This window comes from Arachis ipaensis, chromosome B08, assembly GCF_000816755.2.
Source record: "Arachis ipaensis cultivar K30076 chromosome B08, Araip1.1, whole genome shotgun sequence".
NCBI lineage: Eukaryota > Viridiplantae > Streptophyta > Magnoliopsida > Fabales > Fabaceae > Arachis > Arachis ipaensis.
In genome coordinates this window covers 122,697,387-122,718,376 of record NC_029792.2, presented here as the reverse complement: position 1 = coordinate 122,718,376, position 20,990 = coordinate 122,697,387, and the positions used below count along the sequence as shown (strand labels likewise).

Genomic DNA, 20,990 nt, shown 5'->3' with positions numbered 1-20,990 from the left:
TTTAACATGAAAATTTTAAAATTGGATATAAATCACAAACTAGCTTTAATTTTTTTTTTTTTACATTCAGAATAATTACATAGTATTATTTCTATACTCCTATGTTATAGATACTATTTTGTCCTGATTACATATTTCTATACCAAGGAATATAATGGAGTGTTATTTTCAAAATGATTCTACTAAGAACTAACTAGGAGTATAGTCAACTAGAATCAACTAGTTAAAAAATAGGAAGTCTGTTATAAAAAAAAAAATAATTTCTCATTATCTTAATTTTTTAAATTTCAAAATTAAAAATACAAAGAATTGATTTGAGTTAGTTTATGTGCTAATTGGCTCCCTAAACTTTTTTATTCCAAAAATATTTTACCAAACTTTATAATTTTTAAACACAACAAACACCTTTTATCACAAAAAAAACATCTGTTAATATATAACTCAACCTTCACATATTTTCTCGCTAGATTTTTCCCCTCTCTTGGTTCAAATTGAAATGAAGCAAACCTTGCTATTTATAGAAGCGATGCACCATTAATGCAGCCTCATATGCTTCAATTATAGATTTTTAGTATTAAGCGAAAGGTTATACCTATACTATGGAGTTAGATTAACCTTACTCCACTAGTAGCAATAGGCGGCATGGGGGAAGAAGCACTACGATTAGGAATCGACAACACGAAAACTTTGTAAAAAAATTCTTCCTTTCTTTTCGGGATCGGAACTAACAAGAAACATGTGAAGTGTATGGCTAACCCAATAACGAAAGTTTTGTAAGGGAACTGGAGCAGGCTACCATGAGACAAAAGATCTTTTTTCTAAAGAGATTCGATTCATACACCCAAAGAATTATCACGTATTTTGTCAAATTTCTTTCAAAATATTTGACATATAAATATGGAGGCCACTCAGATAAAGATGCCTAAAACGTCTTTTTTTAAAAATATTTTCATGTTGTGTTTTAATTGGTTTCTGCATAATTTATTCGGTGTTCCTTATCACATATTATTAAATTTCTCAAAAGATTTTCTTTCCAAAAATAATAAAAAATATTTAATTTGGACTAAAACAAAAAAGGTAATAGATTAACTATTAGATTTTTTTTAAAAGATTATTTACATAAAAAAATATATCACATTCATTATATACGGTAATTCTATAAATAATTATATACGGTAAACACCATGAAAATTATTTTAATCATATATAATTATTTTAAACCATGAAAACACCGTTTATTTTTAATTATATATGATTAAAAAATAATTAAATAAATATATTCGATAAAAAATTGATATTATTAAAAAATAAAATTAAAAAATATTTTTATGTATTATTTTTGTTCCAACATTTTTATCCTATTTACATTTCTAACGTTTAAAAATTATCTCATTTTTATTCCGTCTTAGTTCTATTAACAGATTTATAATGTCATAATAATATTAGGGCAAAACACTAAAATAAGCCAAGGGGAAGAAATTTTTACGCAAATCCGCCAAACCAAAATCTGGTTCATGAATCAACCAATACATGTTTATATGTAGTTTGAATCAACTAGATTCGAACTTGATCCACACATAATTCGAATCATATTGCTTCGAATTATACACAAAACTCACACACACTAATTCGAATCAACCTGATTCGAATTATACACATACAAAAATTCGAATAAGGTTGATTCGAATTACACCCTCATTTATTAAAAAAATTAATAATATTAAAAAATTAATAATTTAAAATTAAAAAAATATATATTTTATTTCATATATTAAAAAAAGCTAACAAAATATTTAATTACGAGACTTCTTTAAAATATTAATGAGTTATCAATTCGAATTCCATATAATACTCTTTTGTCCATTTTTAATAGCTCATGAATATTTTTTAATAAATTTTTTTAAATTATATAGTGAGATATTACATGATTCGAATTACGCATGGGAAATTTCAATCACTCAATTATATGGTGAGCAATTCGAATTCTATACAATACTCTTCTACCCATTCTTGATAGCTCATGAATATTTTTTAATAAATTTATTTTAACTATACCACAAAAAATATTTTATTCTATGCAAAATAATTTAAAAAATTGATTAAAAAATGTTAGGAGTACTATAAAAATTTGTAATGTTCTAATGACTTAGGTAAAATACCTGGTATGATTAAAATAAATTTATTAAAAAATATTCATGAGCTATCAAGAATGGGCAGGAGAGTATTATATAGAATTCGAATTGCTCACCATATAATTCGAATCAGAGTGATTGAACTTCCCATGCGTAATTCGAATAATGTAATATCTTACCATATAATTTAAAAAAATTTATTAAAAAATATTCATGAGTTATTAAAAATGGACAAAAGAGTATTGTATGAAATTCGAATTGATAGCTTATTAATATTTTAAAGAAGTCTCATAATTAAATATTTTGTTAGTTTTTTTAATGCATGAAATAAAATATATATTTTTTTAATTTTAAATTATTATTTTTTTAAATAAATTTTTTAATAAATTATTAATTTTTTAATAAATCAGGGTGTAATTCGAATCAACCTGATTCGAATTATTGTATATGTGTAATTCGAATTAGTGTGTTTGTGAGTTTTGTGTATAATTGGAAGCAACATGATTCGAATTATGTATAAATCAAGTTCGAATTTAGTTGATTCGAACTACATATAAACATGCATTGGTTGATTCATGAAATAATTTTTGGTTTGGCGGATTTGTGTAATTTTTTACTATCCTTGGCTTAATATAGTGATTTGCCCATAATATTAAGCCAACATTAAAGACTTAAATAGAATATTAAAAAAAACTTTAGAATTTATTGAAATCATGCGAAAATGTTTGATAACCAAAGAAAATCAGTTAAAAACAGCTATAATTTATTTTATTTAATATTTATTAATTATTAAAATAATTAATTAATACTAAATAAAATAAATTTTGACTGTTTTTTTATCTACCTAAAAAAAACGTGACTGTTTTATTTAAGTAACTTGTCCTTTTCCTTTTTAGTTACTACATATTTTGGAAGAACGGAATAATAGGTAAAGGTCATGTATAGTACACAATCACAATTCACAACTCACAACTCACACGTCATAAAAACTAAAAGAAAATAAACGGAGAGGGAGAGGGAGAGGGAGAGAGAGAAAGGATCAGAGGAGTAAGAGGAAAGTTAGAAATCAGAGGGAGGAAAAACAGAGGGGTTGGGTAAGAAGAAGAGAGATGTCACCGGCGATTAAGAAAAAGACTTCGCCGGTGAAGGAGAAAGAGATGGCGGCAGAGTCTCAGATCACTGGCGAGGAGTAAGGAGGAGCTCGCCGGTGATGGTGACAGTGACGACCCAGAGGACGACGGTGAGAAGAAAGAAGAGGTGACGAAGAAGAAGGCAGATTTTTTGCTCTGTTTCTGGCGAACAGAAGAGATGAAGAACAAGAAATCAGAGACAACGCCGGCTGTGCATGCAAGCTTCTGGTCACAGAGTAAATTTTTTTTTTTTTTAAACTCAGTAAATTTTTTATTTATTATTTATTTTTTTTTCAGAAAGAGAAAGAGATGATGGTGATGGTCGTTGAAGCGGCTAAGAAGAAGAAGAATGGCAGCGGTGAGTGGTGCTAAGAGCAAAAAGTCAGAGGAGCGGCGCAGAGAAGTGAGAATAGGGCCGTGGTGCTGCTGCATGCAGAAAAAGCGTTCGGTAAAGACAGATCGGAGCAGAAAGACAGACGATGCCGCTGATGGAAGTTCTGTCTCAGTGAAGATAAAGGTTTTTTTTTTTTTTGTCAACACATTTTTTTCTTAATTTTTTTTATCAAAAATTGATTTATTTACTACAAAAAAAACTGTTCTATTTTTTTTTTCAAATCTGCTTCTGTTTTTGGATGAAGGTTGAGGATCTGTTGGTGTTTGAGTGATGGTTGATGGCTGCAGTTTCAGGTATTTTGTTTCTTTATTAGTGATGGCCGGATGTCAATTGGTGTATGATGTATATGGTTGTGTTTGGCTGAAGTTGTGGATTTCAAATTGGGTGCGTGGATCTGAAACTTTTTATGGTTTGGGTGGTTTTGCTCTTTGATTGGTTTTGGTTCGCGTATGGACTGTGAACGATGCCGATGATGATGCAGAAAATTAACTCTTATTGAAGAGTTATCACATCTTTTCTTCTCTCTTCTTTTTTTTTGGTGCCATTTTGTTCTTTTGCTTGTGCCTGTTGACACTTTAGGTCTTCTTGCAGATGTCAACATTACCGGAGAAGATGCCGTATTAGAGCCCCCTGCTGCAACGAGATTTTCCACTGTTGCCATTGTCATAATGAGGCAAAGGTTAGTCCATCTTCCTTTTTTCAAGTTTTAGTTATGAGACATTTATATTTCTTTCCTGTTCCTCAAGTTGGCCCGCTTGTATCTGAAAAATTTAGGTGGTGTTCGTTAGACTAATTTGAGAAGTATATTTGTGGAGAAAGTATAGAAGTGAATATCAATTGATTCAAAACTACAACTTTTGAGGAACATTCAATTTCCTTTTAGTAGCAGATTGCAATACTTAGGACTTTCAAATCATTATTTTTAATTCTTATGTTGTGGCAATCCATTTTTTTTTTCTCTTTAATGGGAACTTATTTTACCATCTATGTTTTTCCGCAGGATGATATCAGGATTGTTCCGAAGCTTAGACATGACATTCCCTGTCATCAAATTAAACAGGTAGCTTATTTATTTGAACACCGATCATTTGAGTATCACAAAAATTTTGTGCTCCTTCTCCCTTCTCCCTTCTGTTATTTCACATGTTAATCAATTCGATTGAATATTTTTGGATTGTTTTTCAGGTAATATGTTTACTTTGTGGGACTGAACAAGAGGTAAGTCTTGTTAATTATAAGGGAAGATCATGCTATTAACATAGATTATGATAAAGCTTTATTTTTCTGATACCAATTTTTCAATTTCGATTTTTCTTTTAATTTCTTTTTCGAAATTTCTATTAACTCTTCATATTTTGCCTTAAATAAGTTTATAATTTGTATAGATTCAATTGGTGGTGCTTTATTTAAAGGATTTTGATAAAAATAGTTTGCAACTTCATAATCTAAAGTATTGACCATTTCTACTATTTTTCTTGTATTTGTTATATGATCATTTATTACTAGTCCTTGATGTATATTTATAATTCTGATTTCATATTTATAGTTTTTTAATTTTTTTTTAATTTTTATCATAATTATAGTATTCTTTTTTGCATGGATTATTGTATATAAAATCTTTTATCTGTTTGTCTTTCTCTAATATAATTTCTCAAATCCTCAAAAATTTCTTTTATTTCTACACTTTCTCTTATTTCTAAATATCTTTCTAATTTTTCAACTTCATCCTTCATTTTTTTCTTTCAACAGCTTTAATTCTTTCAAGTCATAATATGGTTTTCCAGGTATTTATAAATTTTTTAAGTTTAATTCCAACTTGTTTATATTTATTCTTATTTCTATCTTTTTTATTATAAGATCATCAATTTCAATCTGAATATTATTTAATTCCCTTTTATACTCTTCTATTTTACTTTTTAATTTTTTCGCTCTTTTTCTTTTTATTTTATTTTCTGGTTTTTCAATCTTTTTATGCTTCATTATTTATTTTAGAATTTCTGCAAACTCTATCATCGATTCATCACTATTTTCTAGAGATTCTATTAATTTTTCTAGCTTTTCAACTTCTCTTTTCAACTTGTCATTGATTATTTTTAGAGCTTCAAATGCTTTTTTATTTATTTCAGAAAACTGTAAATAATTCAAACGATTTTCTCTTTCAAAGAGCTCTTGTTTTTTGTCTTGATAAGTTACATATATTTCTTCTTTATTTATTGTCATAATTTAGTATTTAGGGTTTCATTTAATTTTTCGACCTTTTTTGTTAACTCTTTTATTTCAGAATTTTCTTCTTTAATTTTTAACTTAGATAAACTTAAAGGGCTATTAATTTTAGATTCTCTTATTTGAAAATTTGATGAAACCAATTTCTCTGATGGTTCTTTTAGTAATAAAACTGGGTTTTCAATAGCTTTATATTTTGGTATTTCTGTTTTTACAATTTTCTGAAATAATTTATCGACATAAATTCTTTCTCTGTTTTTAAATATTATACTATGATGACTATTTGTTAAAACATAATTTATTGCATATATAATTGAAAATGGTTCATCATTTTATTCCATTAAATTCTTTCTGTGAAATTTATAAGCCAGACTTATAGATCTTCCAAGATTTTCAGTTGATAAAGGTATAGCATATCGAAGATGGGCATTAAATTTTACATTTACGTTTGCCAAATTTCCATGAACAATTCCAATTATTTGATCTATTGGGTCATCAGTAATTCTTTTGTCACAGATTGCTAAACTTATTGGTGAATTAATTTCTTTCATATATGTAGATTTGATTAAGACTTATGGTACTAATATGAATCCATCCAATTTTATATCTTTTTTGTTGATCCTTAATTTTCTCAATCTGTTTACTCAATTCTTCATCATTTATCAAAGCTATTTTAAGTTTTCCATTGGCAGATTTTATCTTTATAGGGACTTCAAGTTGAATTTTTCCATAGTATATTATATTTTTTCTATTAAAAACTTCTTTTAAAAGACTTTGTTTATTAAAATTTTTATTTGATTTGAGATTTAGTTCTGTTTTTAGAACAACCTGTTTTTCATTATCTAATAAAACAATTAATCTATAATAATCAGATTCTTCCGTTAATTCTAAACTTTCTAAATAATTCATAACTAAAAGACTAGGATGAAGATGTACCTTTCTGGAAAAAAACTTCCTTTATTTAGTATATTTTACAATAGGTGTTTTTATCTCCAAAAGGGAGATTGTAGATACTAACTCCAGAGGGGAGTTTAGAACTATTTTTCCCTAAGGGAATTCTTTGTCAGACTACAGAATCGCCTCGGCAGCTTTCTCCTTGCTCTCCTAGCATATGAGTACTCTTAGCCTTCTGCTTTCTGTTTTCTGATACTCTTACAATTGCTTAAGCAATCTATTTATAATGGTTGGGTCTGATGGACAATTCCCATCCTTACCCTTTTTATGACGTCATTGCTTACGTCATTGTTTATTATCTTGTACCAGCTACATTGTTGGTGCCTTATGACCTAAGCGCTTACGTCATTATACAATAATATTGAGGGATGCTTCAGATGCACTGTCCTCTTCTTTTATCATGTGGGCTTCAGATGCATTGTCCTCTTCTTTTATCATGTGGGTTGATTCCATTTCATTATTGCTTTCTTCAGATATTTTTGAGGCACATAGCTGGCATTTGTGGTTTTCTCTGTCTTTTATCAAATAGCAGAGATTCTTCTTTATCCCTTCAGGGAGTTTTTCTAAAAGTCCAGATAAGTTGTAGAATGCTGATTCAAATTCCATCAAGAGTCTCATCTCTCTTTCTTCAATTTCATTTCTTTTACTGGATACAAGCAGAGTATTTCTACTTTTATAATTAATCCTTGTGTGAGATTCCTTCGTTATTTTTTGAGTTCTTTCAAAGACCCTTGCTAATGTGCTGGCTAGTCTTCCTTCATGACTGTAAATTGTTAAATCTTGAATTTAATCAATTGGTTGAAAATTTCCTGGGAAGACGGACATGAATATTACTTGGTGGGCTGGAACCAAGCATTCTTCTTCTTCATTAAAAATAGGTTGACTGTTTGTAAATTTTAGGGATACATCCCTTAGATTTACATTGTCAATCATATTTTTAAATCTTTTTACTGCATCAACGAATCTTGCAGGAAACTCACTAATAATTTTTAGATCATTAAAAATTAAAATTGTATCAATTAATCCATACTGGAAAAACTGATAAGTGTCAGATGGGGAAGCATCTGGAAATATAACCAGCTTTGTTAGCTGTTCTTTGGCAATAGGATAATATTCCAAAATTGTCCTTTTTTTCTTCAGTCCAATTCAGGATTATATTAAGGGTTTCTCTTAGATTTGATCTACAGACCCTTTTCTTTTCCTTGATTTCAGCCCTTGTAGGAATGTTTATTATTATTCCTGTTCTCTGGGTTTGAATTGGAGCTTTATCTGCTCTTTTTAGGGTTTGTTCTGGATGAAGATCTTCATATTCCCTGAAGAATTCTTTTGCCTCTTCCAGTGTTAAAAATCTTCCTTTATGAATTATCTTTGATTGATGTGTGAATGGTGCTGCTTTTTCCCAGGCATCATATACTTCTTTTATGTGGCCATTATAAATTACATAATATTTTTTATTTTGGGTGGATTTTTTAATAATTTCAGCAATTGTTTTATTTTCTGAAATTTTTTCTTCACCTGATTTGTTCACCATGTTTAGCTGGCTGAACTCTGATGATTTTGCTTGTTGTGTTGATTTCATTGCTTCAATGGCCTTCTTGAGGGATTGGATCTGTGTCCTTATTTGCTGACAATGCTTGCATTTTTTGAGTTCTTGCTCATATTTTTGAATTTCTTGATCTAATGCGTTGTAGACAAACTCCATTCTCTTGTTAATGTATCTGCAATAACATTTTTGTCACCCTTAATATATTCAATCTTTATTGGATATTGTAACAAAAATAATTGTCATCTTACCAATCGTCCATGATTATAATCAACTTTTAGATTATATCGTATGAAACCTGTTAGGTAACTTGAATATGTCCTTAATGTAAATTCTCTGGGTAGTAAATCAATTTTCTATTTTTTAAGAGATTTAATTGCTGCTAGAGTTTCCTTTTCATGAGTAGTATACCTCTGTTCTGTTGGAGTAAAAGTCTCTGAAATATACCTGCAAAGTAATTTCTTTGGGGAATATTTAGCTAATATTTAGCTAATATTCAGATATATTCCCCAAAGAAATTACTTTGCAGGTATATTTCAGGGACTTTTACTCCAACAGAACAGAGGTATACTACTCATGAAAAGGAAACTCTAGCAGCAATTAAATTTCTTAAAAAATGGAAAATTGATTTACTACCCAGAGAATTTACATTAAGGACAGATTCAAGTTACCTAACAAGTTTCATACGATATAATCTAAAAGTTGATTATAATCATGGACGATTGATAAGATGACAATTATTTTTGTTACAATATCCAATAAAGATTGAATATATTAAGGGTGACAAAAATGTTATTGCAGATACATTAACAAGAGAATGGAGTTTGTCTACAACGCATTAGATCAAGAAATTCAAAAATATGAGCAAGAACTCGAAAAATGCAAGCATTGTCAGCAAATAAGGACACATCCAATCCCTCAAGAAGGTCATTAAAGCAATGAAATCAACACAACAAGCAAAACCATCAGAGTTCAGCCAGCTAAACATGGAGGACAAATCAGGTGAAGAAAAAATTTCAGAAAATAAAACAATTGCTGAAATTATTAAAAAATCCACCCAAGATAAAAAATATTATGTAATTTATAATGGCCCCATGAAAGGAGTATATGATGCTTGGAAAAAAGCAGCATCATTCACACATCAATCAAGGATAATTCATAAAGGAGGATTTTTAACACTGGAAGAGGCAAAGGAATCCTTCGGGGAATATGAAGATCTTCATCCAGAACAAACCCTAAAAAGAGCAGATAAAGCTCCAATTCAAGATCAAATCTCAGAGAAATCCATAATATAGTCCTGAATTGGACTGAAGAAAAAATGGCAATTTTGGAATATTATCCTATTGCCAAAGAACAGCTAACAAAGCTGGTTATATTTCTAGATGCTTCCCCATCTGACACTTATCAGTTTTTCCAATATGGATTAATTGATACAATTTTAATTTTTAATGATCTAAAAATTATTAGTGAGTTTTCTGCAGGATTCGTTGATGTAGTAAAAAGATTTAAAAATATGATTGACAATGTAAATTCAAGGGATGTATCCCTAAAATTTACAAATAGTCAACCTATTTTTAATGAAGAAGAAGAATGCTTGGTTCCAGCACACTAAGTAATATTCATGTCTGTCTTCCCAGGAAATTTTCAACCAATTGATCAAATTCAAGATTTAACAATTTACAGTCATGAAGGAAGACTAGCCAGCACATTAGCAAGGGTCTTTGAAAGAACTCAAAAAATAACGAAGGAATCTCACACAAGGATTAATTATAAAAGTAGAAATACTCTGCTTGTATCCAGTAAAAGAAATGAAATTGAAGAAAGAGAGATGAGACTCTTGGTGGAATTTGAATCAGCATTCTACAACTTATCTGGACTTTTAGAAAAACTCCCTGAATGGATAAAGAGGAATCTCTGCTATTTGATAAAAGACAGAAAAGACCACAAATGCCAACTAGCAATAATGAAACGGAATCAACCCACATGATAAAAGAAGAGGACAATGCATCTGAAGCCCACATGATAAAAGAAGAGGACAGTGCATCTGAAGCATCCCTCAATATTATTGTATAATGACGTAAGCGCTTAGGTCATAAGGCACCAACAATGTAGCTGGTGCAAGATAATAAGCAATGACGTCATAAGAAGGGTAAGGATGAGAATTGTCCATCAGACCCAACCATTATAAATAGATTGCTTAGGCAATTGTAAGAGTATCAGAAAACAGAAAGCAGAAGGCTAAGAGTACTCATATGCTAGGAGAACAAGGAGGAAGCTGCCGAGGCGATTCTGTAGTCTGACAAAGAATTCTCTTAGGGAAAAATAGTTCTAAACTCCCCTCTGGAGTTAGTATCTACAATCTCCTCTCTAGAGATAAAAACACCTATTGTAAAATATACTAAATAAAGAAAATTTTTCTCCAGAAAGATACATCTTCATCCTAGTCTTTTAGTTATGAATTATTTAGAAAGTTTAGAATTAACAGAAGAATCTGATTATTATAGATTAACTGCTTTATTATATAATGAAAAACAGGCTGTTCTAAAAATAGAACTAAATCTCAAATCAAATGAAAATTTTAATAAACAAAGTCTTTTAAAAGAAGTTTTTAATAGAAAAAATATAATATACTATGGAAAAATTCAACTTGAAGCCCCTATAAAGATAAAATCTGCCAATGGAGAACTTGAAATAGCTTTGATAAATGATGAAGAATTGAGTAAACAGATTGAGAAAATTAAGGATCAACAAAAAAGATGTAAAATTGGATGGATTCATATTAGTACCATACAAGTCTTAATCAAATCTACATATATGAAAGAAATTAATTCACCAATAAGTTTAGCAATCTGTGACAAAAGAATTACTGATGACCTAATAGATCAAATAATTGGAATTGTTCATGGAAATTTGGCAAATGTAAATGTAAAATTTAATGCCCATCTTGGATATGCTATACCTTTATCAACTGAAAATCTTGGAAGATCTATAAGTCTGGCTTATAAATTTCACAGAAAGAATTTAATGGAACAAAATGATGAACCATTTTCAATTACATATGCAATAAATTATGCTTTAACAAATAGCCATCATAGTATAATATTTAAAAACAGAGAAAGAATTTATGTCGATGAATTATTTCAGAAAATTGTAAAAACAAAAATACCAAAATATAAAGCTATTGAAAACCCAGTTTTATTACTAAAAGAACCATCAGGAAAATTGGTTTCATCAAATTTTCAAATAGGAGAATCTAAAATTAATAGCCCTTTAAGTTTATCTAAGTTAAAAATTAAAGAAGAAAATTCTGAAATAAAAGAGTTAACAAAAAAGGTCGAAAAATTAAATAAAACCCTAAATACTAAATTATGACAATAAATAAAGAAGAAATATATGTAACTTATCAAGACAAAAAACAAGAGCTCTTTGAAAGAGAAAATCGTTTGAATTATTTACAGTTTTCTGAAATAAATAAAAAAGCATTTGAAGCTCTAAAAATAATCAATGACAAGTTGAAAAGAGAAGTTGAAGAGCTAGAAAAATTAATAGAATCTCTAGAAAATAGTGATGAATCGATGATAGAGTTTGCAGAAATTCTAAAATAAATAATGAAGCATAAAAAGATTGAAAAACCAGAAAATAAAATAAAAAGAAAAAGAGCGAAAAAATTAAAAAGTAAAATAGAGGAGTATAAAAGGGAATTAAATAATATTCAGATCGAAATTGATGATCTTATAATAAAAAAGATAGAAATAAGAATAAATATAAACAAGTTGGAATTAAACTTAAAAAATTTATAAATGGCTGGAAAACCGTATTATGACATAAAAGAATTAAAGCTGTTGAAAGAAAAAATGAAGGATGAAGTTGAAAAATTAGAAAGATATTTAGAAATAAGAGAAAGTGTAGAAATAAAAGAAGTTTTTGAGGATTTGAGAAATTATATTAAAGAGAAAGACAAACAGATAAAATATTTTATATACAATAATCCATGCAAAAAAAGAATACTATAATTATGATAGAAATTAAAAAAGAATTAAAAAACTATAAATATGAAATCAGAATTATAAATATACATCAAGGACTAGTAATAAATGATCATATAACAAATACAAGAGAAATAGTAGAAATGATCAATACTTTAGATTATGAAGTTGCAAACTATTTTTATCAAAATCCTTTAAATAAAGCACCACCAATTGAATCTATACAAATTATAAACTTATTCGAAGCAAAATATGAAGAGTTAATCGAAATTTCGAATTAAAACTATATATGTTAATTCTTGAATGGATGGATGATATAACTTTAAGAAGTTATTTCCTATGATAAAATCCATTACAGAATCTAGCATATATATGGATGGAACAATGAACCTATAATTTTGAATAAATATTTTAGCCATTTCAGCCTTTTGGTCAATTTTATGTATTGATTTATCAGCTATTCTAACTCTTAATGGTTTTGTTAATTTTTTTCAATCAAGTTTTATATTTGTACTAGCAAAGCATTGTGTCGCTCCAGTATCTATGAAAGCATTTAAAACTTTTCTGTTATTTTTATAGTAATAAATGTAGCATTATTACTCAGTCTCTGAGTCTGTTTCCGAGACATATTCAAAAATATAGTCTAAGTTATCATCTGATTCCTCTAATGGTTCCATAAAAACAAGACTTAGCAATTTCTAATTGTTTGGTAAGGTCCTTTTTATCCTTCTTTTTTGGACATTCATTTGCATAGTGTCCTTCTTCTTGGCAATACCAACACTTACAATTTTCTTTTTTATTTGGGCAATAGTCATTTTTTTGTCTTTTGTTTTTATTGTTATTTCTTTTTTTAAAATATCTTTTTTTTCTCCAGTTTGGATAGTATTTTCTTTTTCTAAATTGATATTTTCTTTTTCTTTGAAAATTTTTATTAAGACCATATTTTTGAGGTATCTCTTCATTATCCTGACAGCAAATTCTAATTATATTTGCAAATCTTTTTTGAGTCGCTTCTTGCATACAACGTTCTTTTATTTCCTCTCTTATTGCAGAGGTTGCTCCACCAAAATTATTTTCAATTGTCCCTCTATTTATTTCTCTTATAAATCTTCCCATTATAAATTCATTAGCAGGATATGGAAGTTTTGTTATATACATACTAAGATAATGGTCTTTTGCTTCTTGATATTCTTTATTATAGACTTCTTCTTGTCTATGATCTATAGTATTTTTTCCAAAAAATTCTTTATATAGAATCATCATTATATGTATTATCTTATCATAAGTTGTTGTTTTTGTTGCTAATTCTTCTATTATTTGGTTTTCTATTGATGTCATATAATCTCTTACAGTTCCTTTAGTATGAAACCCTATGTAATTCCAAATATCTCTTCCAGACAATTCACTAAGTTTTGGATTAGTAAAGGCTTCTAATAAGAAAGAATTCAACCAGTTCTCGAAATTTTCTTTTTCATTCTTTTTACAGTCTAAATCGAGCATTCTTTCTCCTTCCATTTCCTGGATTTTAGGAACGTATTTTGATGGTATTTTTGTATATTTTGAATCTTTATTTATAAATCCCTTTTTAAAAACAAAGTTTTCAAAACCTGTTTTCCATTTAAATTGAGATTGATTATCCTTAGATGTTCCAGCTTCATTTTTTACTTGTATTGGAATTGCTGGTTCTTCGTCACTTGAATAATCTAGGATGTGTTCTTCATTTTCTATATTTTCAGAATTTACTAATTCTTCTTCTATTTGAAATCTCTGTTCCATAATATTATTTTCTTGAGCCATTTTTAATTGTTTAAAAAGCATTGTAACTTCTTCTAATTTTTCTTCAATATTCATAATTTCAATGATGGTTTTACTTTTAATTTTGTTATGTTGATTATATTTTGAAAATTTTCTTCTTTGGGATTCTCTTTTTCCTTATTTTTTTGAAATTTTATGGATACTAATATTTCTTCAAGTATATCTACTATAGAATTTAATTGTGGGTTAAAAGTATGATAAAGATGTGGGAAATTATTTCTATGGTAACATTTTTTAGAAATTCCGTGTGAAATATAAGTTTTTTTTCAGGTTTTTGAAGCCTTTCAATAAAACTTATAGTAAAAATAAAGATTTTGAGAAAAATCATTTTGTATTGATTTTAAAAATTCGGTGTCATTACAGTTAACATTAGTTAAAATCATTAGTTTTTGATCTATTAATTTTGATAATTTAATTATTTCTTCTCTTAAATCTTCTAATTTACTTTTTTCCATTAGGTGACGCTTTTCTTTGTGAAAAGTTATGGTTTTAAGTGTTTTGTAATGAAAAGTGTGGCTTTAGAATGTATGGTTTAGGTTTTGCCACGTAGGCATCTTTACAATAAAGTTGTTTTTAGGATCTTTATTTGAGTGGTGGCCTATTTTCAGGTGATATGTTCTCTTCCAAGGTTGTTGCCACTCAACTCTGCTGAAAAATAGTCACGCTTGTGTGGAGAAGGCAATGCATCATGATTGTCCTGTTTGTTTTGAGGTTAAATTTTGTCTTTGTTAATTTTGTAATGTGCTCCTATTGGTCTATTAAAAGGGTTAATAGTCAAAATGGTCCACATGCTTGTCAATTTGGTCCTCAAAAGATCAAACGTTTCGAATTAGTCCTTTGCTAATTAGATTTTTGTCGAAATATTATGCCACATGTCATCATCTAATTGATGGAAGGCTCAATCATATTCACAATTATATCTTTCATGAACCAAGGAGACATTTGATCTTTCAATCACTAAATTTTGACGCACACTTCTCAGGAACTATTTTGACTATTAATCCGACTATTAAAATTTGATATTTTCTTCCCGGAAGTCGATCAATATACATTTATTCCCCCGCTGGGTGCTAACACATGTTTACCAACAAAATGTGATGGTTTTGCAGTATTTGTTCAAATCGATGCATGAAATCGCTGTCTTGCCATGTGGACATACAATCCATATCAACTGTCTGAATGAAATGAGACAGCATTTACAGTGAGTATTGTATTGAAAGTTGGAACTCGTTTATTAGTATCTGCTCTCTTAAGTCTTATTATCGGAAATCATTGGTTCTGATACTTGCGTTTATTTATTTATTTATTGTTTTAAACATCTCAGGTATGCATGCCCTCTTTGCTCAAAGTCAGTTTTTGATATGTCAAAGGTTTGGGAGAAGTTTGACTTGGAGATTGCTGCTACACCAATGCCTGAACTATATCAAAATAAAATGGTTAGTTTTCTCTGTTATTTTCTATGCCTCTAATGAGGGAATTGGAGAAATTTGATGTTTTGCGATGATCCTCTAAAGTAAACTAACACAATTTCTCCAATTTTATGTTCTCTGATGCTCCTCTAAAGTCAACGGGTATGGTAATTGTGCTCAACTGATCATTGCAATCTAATGGGAAAGATTGTGAGGAGCAATTGTGACACCCCTATTTCATGTATTTTTATTATTAGTTTTTTAAAAAGTAAACTAAGAAAAATACTCACTAAAGATTTAATAGCTGGCAAATATCTTTGAAAAATTTAAATGACAAAATACCCTCAAAAGATTTAAAAACGGAAGAAGATTTAGAGCCCGTTTGGGAAGTAGGAGAAGCTACTTTTTTTTATTTTTGGATTATGAAAAGTCATAATCTATGTGTTTGGCACTATTTTAAAAAAAGCTTCTAACTTCCCGAAAAGTTAATTTGCAACTTTTTGAAGAAGTAAAAATATATGACTTCTTGCTTCTCAAGAAGTCATTCTACCACTTACTTAACAAAAATTAATTTTAAAACAAAAATTTACTTTCCTTCTTGACTCTATGAAAAATACTGACTCTTCATCACCATTTTCACACAAGGTCTGCTAGAAGCACCGGCCTTCCACCATCATTCTCACGCAATGTTCCAAGTCTCACCATTTTTACGTAATGAAACATCTGATGGAAGTATTGATCCTCCACCACATTTTCAGACAATATTACATCTGAACAACTTACTGCATATATTCCTTCTAAATATTTTTTTATTATTTTATCACTATTTTTTATTATTAAATTTGTATTTATGAAATTTCAGTTTTAATTTTATTTTTTTCATATGTAATTTTATAGCTTATTATTTTCATAGTTAATTATAACAAGTTCTTGACCTCAATAAAGGAGAAGAGAGTTCTAATAGGAATAAAAATAAAAAATAAAAAACAGCAATAAAATATACATTGATACACATTTTATTTTTATTTTTTATTTTTACCTACCATATCATACACAATATTAGTGATTAGGTTATGTAAAATCAACATTCAATATTGAAAAGTATTTGTTATCATCGTTATTTTAATATTCATTCTCTTTTGTAAAAAAAATTTATCTTTTGAGTTATTTATCCAAACGCTACAACTTTAAAATAAGTACTTTTATAACTAAAAATCCAAACACAAAATAACTTATTTATAAGCTGCTATTAATAAAAGTCCTTATGTTTTAAGCTCCTTCTCCAAAAGAACTTATTTAAGTTATTTACCCAAACTGGGCCTTAAAAATATAAGTACATTGACATGAAATGAAGTAAATTCGGTTGTGTTTACTTCGTAATGGGCCACACCTTTTTAAATCTTGAGTGTATTTTTGCTGTTCTTATTTTTTGGGATATTTTTTTTGGTGAAAGTTTTTAGAGGGCATTTTTGGTAGTTTGCTCTATTTAAGAAAAAAAAACTAGATCAATTTTAAAACTCGCCAAAACCTTTATGCATGTTTTTGAAATTGTGGAGAAATTTTCAACAAAAACTTTGATACAGATGACATAGATAACAAGAGAATGTGATGTGTCTCGCTTTAGGATTAGGATTAATCATATTACAAAAGATCATATAAAACTATTTAGAATATTTATAAAAGTTCTTACGATTCCATGATTACCCAAATAAACTTGTGTTATAAAAAGCCAAGTATTCCCAATTACATTTTTTTGGCCATGTTAAAATTAGAAAGCTTGATATGTGTGTGACTAGAATGACATTTCTACTAACCTAGTAACTAGTAAGTATCTCTGCAATAACATTTTATAAATACTTAGAATTTCGTTATAGTTCCATGACTATGTGAATTTAGTAGTTAAGATTTTGTGTGTATTTCCCTTCTGATTACGAGGGACAACTAATAATCATCGTTTTTTCTGTCCTTTTATTTTTCTTCTTTCAAACAGGTTTGGATCCTTTGCAATGATTGTGGTAGAACTAGTAACGTAAAGTACCATCTTATTGCTCAAAAGTGCTTGAATTGCAAATCCTACAACACAAGACAAACTTGAGGCTGAAGAGAAAAATGGGCATTGTTACATTTCATTTCATTCATTGAGAAAATGTATTACTTTTCCCTCTTATCCTTTGTGAAGGAAGTAGTGGCAACCCCATGTTTAATTGGAACAACAACTTGAACATGTAATGAACATGGCGTTAAAGCCTAGTTGGGTCGGCACATGTTCAATTTTGTTGTGTTGAACAATTAAATATGGGGTTGCCACTACTTCCTTCACAAAGCATAAGAGGGAAAAGCATAAGAGGGAAAAGTAATACATTTTCTCAATGAATGAAATGAAATGTAACAATGCCCACTCTTCTCGTGTTTTACCAATTGCAGTTACCCTTTTAACTGTGTTTTTATGTGTGATATGTGAAATAATGTGAACTTCTATAATTAGCTTTATGGTTGTGGAATGTTACTAGGAACTATCTTATCTTATATCCGTTTAATAGATTTGAATGTCTGTCTAGTTTGGATTATATATATATATATATATATACACACACACGACGTGTTTCACGAATATATTGAGAGTTTCATATGAAATTCTGTGCCATTTTGTTCTTTTGGTTGTGTCTTCTGCCGTGTTGGTTGTAGAACGTTCGAAGTTTTGTTTCGTTTTGTGTTAAAATATTCACTGATTTATGGACTAACTTCATATTTGTTATCATTATAGCGTCAAACTTTTAAAATGATAGTGTTTATGGATCTTACAGTGAAGTTAACTTAAAGATAACTAGCATTTAAAGAGAATTTTTAAAGTTAATTTGTAAATTAAAAAATTTAATATAATCTCATATTATAAATATTCAAATTTATTCTTAATTAAATTATTAATACTAAATTTCATTCAAAATCAAAATTCTTTATCTATCTATTTATATTATAATTATTTTAAATTTTAAAACTTGTTTTACTAAGAACGTTTATGATTATTTAAAACCATTTTCAGTTAATTTAAAAAATAAAGGTATTACACTCTTAAAAATTATTTTTCAAAAATTTTAATAAATTACTTATGAATAATAAAAAAATTTTCAAACCTAATTTTATGTCTTATAAAAATTATCTCGTATTTAATATTTTTTTATTCTAATATAAGATTTGATCCGGTTGATTTAGGATAAACAAAAAATATAATTAAAGTGATATTAATTTATCATAAAAAAATATGAGTATGTATGATTTGATTATAGAAAAGAGAGTATTTTGTTGTAAAAAAAAGATTAATACATTAAAAAAGAAATGCGTGTATTTTCTTTTGTTTTTTTTTGTCTGAATTTGAAATATTTTAAATTGTTTATTTTAATATTTATTAAGAAAAAAATAATTTTTAAAAATATCAGTCAATAATAAATCAAATGGGCATGTAAAACTATGTGTCAATATCAGATGTCTCTGCATATTGCATAATCCAAAATACCAGATGTCCCTAGGCATATTGCATAATCTAAAATATCAAATTCTGTTATACTTTAGAAATACCTCTAAAATTTTATGAAAAATAGTACTTGGCATGTAAAATTATGTATCAATATAAGATATTTTGATGTATATTGCATAATTTAAAATATTTACTGTGCGTCAGAAATATCTTTTTTATTTCACAAAGAATGACGTGTCCTATAAGAGCCCGTGTCAGTATCAGAAGAAGCAAGTATATGTGAGTGTGACACATCCCAATCTCTATTTCTGCACAGTAGGTTGTTGCGTCACATCCATCATCAGTATGCATAGTCTAATAATGTATTTTGAGCCTTTTTATACAGTGGTTTGCATATGTTGTGACGAAAGAGATAACAATAATATACTCTGAATCTTCGCAGCAGTTTGAATGCAGTAATATGAAATATAGAGTATAATCTGAAGAAGAAGGGTACAATCTGTCAATCAAAACAACATGAAAAGATCAATGACCTGCGAGAGAGAGGATATATAGAACATGGATAAAATCTCATGTTCACTTAGTTTGCATATTTTTGTCTCAGTTCTTTGGTTGAAACTTTAAATTTCTCAACAGATGTCAATATTACCGAAGAAAATGCCGTATAAAGTCTCCTGTTGCAACGAAATTTTTTATTGTTGCCATTGTTATAATGAGACAAAAGTCAATTCATCTTTTTTTTTTTAAGTTTTACTTCTGAGACATTTATATTTCTTTCCTGTTTCTCAAGTTGGCCCGCTTGTATCTAAAAAGTTAAGATGGTGTTCGTTAGACTAATTTGAAAAATATATTTGTGAAAAAAATATAAAAGTAAATATCAATTAATTCAAACTACAAATTTTGAGAAACAGTCAATTTCTTTTTAGTAGAAGATTGCGAGACTTAAGACTTTCAAATCATTATTTTTAGTTCTTATGTTGGGGCATTCCATTTTTTTTCTTTATTTGGAACTTATTTTACTATCATATTTCTCTGTAGGATGATATCAGATTGTTTCGAAGTTTAGACATGACATTACCACATCATCAAATTAAATAGGTATGCTTATTAAGTTATTATATAAAAATTGTTGAATATTTACTATTTTTTATCTTGATACAAGATTTGTTTCGGTTGATTTAGAAATAACAAAAAAAAGTAAAATAACTTTAATTTATCATAAAAAAAAATAGGAGTACTCATGATTTGATTATAGAAAAAATAATATTTTGGCATAAAAAATGAGTACATTCAAAAAATATGTGTATTTTTTTATTTTTTGTCTAAATTTAAAATATTTTAAATTAATTTTTTAAAATTTATTTCTATCTTTGTTTTAGTAAGAAAAAAATTTTAAAAATTACCAATTAATAATAAATCCAATCTGCATGTAAAACTATATCTATAAGTAGTATCAGATGTCTTTGTGTATATTATACTTCTGTATATATGTATTAATATGAGATGTTTTTGCACCAAATTCTATCTTGCTTTAAGAATATTTTTAGAATTTCATGAAAAATGATATGTGCCTATAAAAGCGTATGTGTAAATATCAAATATTTTTGTGCATAATACGTAGCAGTCCAAAATACTGAATTCTGCTGTATTTTAAAAATATCTTTACAATCTCATGAAAAAATGACATGTAAAAATGTATGTGTCAACGTCGAATATCTTTGTGTATAATTTGTTGTATCACATTACTTCAGTGTACATAGTTCAAAATTTACCGTACTTTTTAGATAGTGATATGTATCAATATCAGGTGCTTCTATATACAATCTAAACATAGTATATCTTTTACATTTTCAATTGATAAAAATTAATTTTATATTTATATTTATATTTATATTTATTATACTTATTTTAATTTTAAAAATTATTTTATTA

At 28.0% G+C, this 20,990-nt stretch overlaps 1 protein-coding gene and 1 long non-coding RNA gene across 3 annotated transcripts; both read left to right on the top strand.

Moving 5' to 3' along the window:
- Window positions 3,101–19,546, top strand: LOC107612179. The gene is made up of 4 exons (XR_001613624.2): window positions 3,101–3,498; window positions 3,560–3,779; window positions 3,901–3,949; window positions 19,504–19,546. It is a non-coding gene; the product is annotated as an uncharacterized LOC107612179 (long non-coding RNA).
- On the top strand, window positions 14,793–17,849 carry LOC107612177 (E3 ubiquitin-protein ligase MIEL1-like). Of its 2 annotated transcripts, XM_021109979.1 has the most exons (5): window positions 14,794–14,888; window positions 15,287–15,378; window positions 15,502–15,613; window positions 17,577–17,713; window positions 17,747–17,849. In XM_021109979.1, the coding sequence occupies exons 1-4, from the start codon at window positions 14,859–14,861 to the stop codon at window positions 17,679–17,681; spliced, it is 339 nt and encodes a 112-aa protein (XP_020965638.1). In that variant the 5' UTR covers window positions 14,794–14,858; the 3' UTR covers window positions 17,682–17,713; window positions 17,747–17,849. The 2 variants fall into 2 exon arrangements, with proteins under 2 accessions (XP_016169482.1, XP_020965638.1); XM_016313996.2 differs by having other exon boundaries at window positions 14,793–14,888; window positions 17,577–17,849.

What these genes read in the sequence shown, in the direction of transcription:
- LOC107612177 (XM_016313996.2), top strand. Translation starts at nt 14,859, where the DNA reads ATGCATCATGATTGTCCTGTTTGTTTTGAG. An exon ending in ATTGTCCTGTTTGTTTTGAG is followed by an intron (nt 14,889 to 15,286) that starts GTTAAATTTTGT and finishes ATGGTTTTGCAG; the next exon opens with TATTTGTTCAAATCGATGCA. An exon ending in GAAATGAGACAGCATTTACA is followed by an intron (nt 15,379 to 15,501) that starts GTGAGTATTGTA and finishes TAAACATCTCAG; the next exon opens with GTATGCATGCCCTCTTTGCT.